Here is a 3,124-nt window from a genome sequence, read left to right on the forward strand (position 1 = left end):
GATGCCAGAGTCATGGGATACCTGCCGAGGAAAGCAGGAACAAGGAGTGGAAAGAGCCCAAGAGAGAGAAGTGTGTTACAGTCAGTCAACAAAGCTGAACGGAATTGGAGATGTGGAGACTGGAGATGCAGAGTTTGGAGTGCGCCCAGCTGGTTTTCAGTCTTGCACTGGTCCAGCATTTCCTCACTACGCTCCTTTCCCTGCACTTTGGAGCAGTAATGCATATCCTGTGCCATTATACGTTGGAAGTATATGATCTGTTTTTTGATTTTTTTTTTTACAGGTGATTACGTTAAGAGAGTGTCATGCATCTCATAAGAGACTGGATTTTGAAACAAGTTCAAGACTTAACTCTGGGGACTTCTGAAGTTGGACTGAATGCAATTTTTGCACTATGATATGGCTATAAGCCTTTGGCGGCCAGGGAGTGGAATGCGGAGGTTTGAAAGAAAATGGCCCCCAAAAGTTATGGCACTATTAAGAGGCGTGGTCTTACTGGAAGAAGTGTGTCAACTTCCTGTTGTGTGCAGGATGTAGTATACTTGTCTGTTCCTGCCTGCTTGCCACCATGCTCCCCACCATGACGAAATGAACCTCTGAACTGTAAGTGAGCCCCCTCAATTAAATGTTTTCTTTGTAAGAGTAGTTGTGGTCATGGTGTCTCCTCAGAGCAACAGAACGCTGACTCAGACAACCACCACACTCTCCAGGATTTGACGGCCTGAGAGACTGGACTGTGGATCTTCCTGGCCCCACCTCCTAAAGTCCTGGTGTGCACCATCAGCCTGGCCAGCCTCCCTTCACAGCATCTCTGCTATGTTTTTAACATGGCTCCCAAGACACCAAAGAGAACCTATATTTATCTTAAATAAGATGATAAAAAAGCACTGATTTGGGAAAATGCATATATCCAAAGTATATTTTAGTCATTTATTTTCCATTTTAAAAGGTTTAAAAATGGCTCTAACCTAGGAGTAACCCAGGAGACAGACACACAGAGGCACCTAAGCACATGAGCCATAGAGGAGTTTCGTTTACAATAGCAAAATTCAGCATATAAAGCAAGTATCTAGTCACTGAGTTTGTTTTATTTGGTGATGATGGTTACCCTTGCCACAGGATGGCCAACCCTCAGCAAAATGTCACTGCAAGAACAATTCAAATTGACTGGGGTCACTTAGGGCTCCTGCTACTACTGGCATGCTCTGAAGAAACCTTACAAGCCCAGGCACACAGCACAGCACAGCTCAGCTCAGCTCATGCACGGGACTGCAGTGAGGGTCTTGCAGGACATCCATACAACACAGCCAACAAGGGTGCAGCTCAGTGGGAGGCACGGGCACCCACAGCATCATTCTCAAGCCTGGGAAGCTAGGTTGTTTAGGGAAGCTCTCATCAAGTGTCAGACACAGGATTTTTACAAGTTCTTCAAACTAAGAACCTGAGCTGGCTAAAAAGATGACAAAATAAACACAGTATTTGATATGGTTTTTATTTAACGAACGGTTTCAAGGCCACGGTCCACAGTTCACATGATTCTGAAGAGCAGTCTTATCTTCAGGAGCTACCCACCTCCACACAAGCATCTCTGGAGAAACCCACGTACAGGGATATTAGCTTTCAACACTATCATTTAGACTTTGTACTTGGACACACTTCAAATTTATCTACTTGATGCAGGTGTCACAGGAGATAAAAATTCATGCAATGATATTTGGGTTCTTTTTTAAAGTAAATCTATCATTTGACAATTCAATGCTATATAAAGTACATTGAATATCTAAAATAAAACAAATGCCAATTATATCATTAATTAATAATATATTTATTCTCTTGAAACCAAACAGGCCCAAGTTCCTTTTTGTCTTCTTTGAGTCAGCTGTCTAAAAGCTTGTCCCTCTCAAATTTCCTGTGTAATGAAAACCAAGACATTTCATTTCTTCTTGGCAATTAACAAAGATGGCAGAAAGTTCAAGACATGTGAGCTCTTGATACCTCGGAGTCGGAAAGGGCTTCTTCTTGGGCAGAAGGCTCATAATCACCTGTGTTTTCCGCTAATTCAACCTCTAACTCGTCATTGCTTTCTGCACTGTAATCAACTTCTTCAAGGAATCGAGGTTCATCTTCATCCAAAACATAAGTGGTAGGGCTGCAGCCAAAGCACAGAACACACAAGGCTTCGTGAGACCCAGACTTCGACACACCACTCACAGGCATCAACCTGGACCTCAGTAATACAAGCAGCTCGGATTAACTGGAGACTTCATACAAATGAAAAAGGTGTTTACAACAGCTGAAAGCCACCTGCCCCAGCAGTGGGGTGACATGGCCGTCTTTAGTGACACTGAAAGGTCCATACACAGCACATCATAGGCACAAGGGAAGAGGATTCACTCAAGGGTTATTAGTTCAAGGATTTCGTTAACACACACATTTTCAAGATTTATCTTAAAATCCTATTTTAATCCCTGCAAATCAGGCAACAGGGAGTTCCAACAGGCTGCGTGAGAAACAGAACCATTGACGTCTACAGTGACTCGCTGCTGTGAACTGGTCACAGCCACATCCCCACAATGTGACTACTCAACACACAGACTGACTACTTCCCACCGGGTAGAGAATAAGATGTCTGTGCATTTCTTCAGGGAGTGTGTGAGGGATGAAAACAGCTCTCCCATGACTGCTCCCCAGTGGTGGAAATTACACACTCACATCAAGGACACACTGCTGGGACAATCTACACACCCCGCACTTGTGCCCAAATGAACACAATACAATTTCTTATGTATGTTTGCTTACAGGCCACTTCCAAACAACTATTTCTGATAGGTGAAACAACCAAAAGCTATACAACTAGACAAAAGAGAAAACAGTCTGTTAAAATAAGAAGTGTAGGGTCAGTCGACCCTGGAGATGAGAGTATGCACAGCTGAGCACAAAATTCCAGGCCAGCACGCTGGAGCAGAAGGCAAGGGGATCCTATAGTTGCAATTGTGATGGAAAAAGTCAATTCTGTCTGAAAAAGCACTTCTTCCTCTAGTGAGCTTTACCCTTGCAGAGGAAAGTGTGGAGTGTGTGCGCACATATGTCTGTGTGTCTGTGTTAGGAAAGTGTGGAGTGTGTG

At 43.7% G+C, this 3,124-nt stretch overlaps 1 protein-coding gene across 4 annotated transcripts in view; it reads right to left on the reverse strand.

The window, feature by feature from the left end:
* Positions 1 to 1,476: 1,476 nt before the first annotated feature.
* The window catches only part of Agtpbp1 (ATP/GTP binding protein 1), a 128,862-nt gene continuing 127,214 nt past the window's right edge, over positions 1,477 to 3,124 (reverse strand). For all 4 annotated transcript variants that reach the window (XM_005355304.3, XM_026782897.1, XM_013349180.2 and 1 more), the window contains one exon: positions 1,477 to 2,149. In XM_005355304.3, coding sequence (XP_005355361.1) covers positions 1,972 to 2,149 — 178 coding nt within the window. In that variant the 3' untranslated portion in view covers positions 1,477 to 1,971. The remainder of the gene's footprint in view (positions 2,150 to 3,124) is intronic.

This window comes from Microtus ochrogaster, chromosome 16 (genome assembly GCF_000317375.1).
Source record: "Microtus ochrogaster isolate Prairie Vole_2 chromosome 16, MicOch1.0, whole genome shotgun sequence".
Taxonomy (NCBI): Eukaryota; Metazoa; Chordata; class Mammalia; order Rodentia; family Cricetidae; genus Microtus; species Microtus ochrogaster.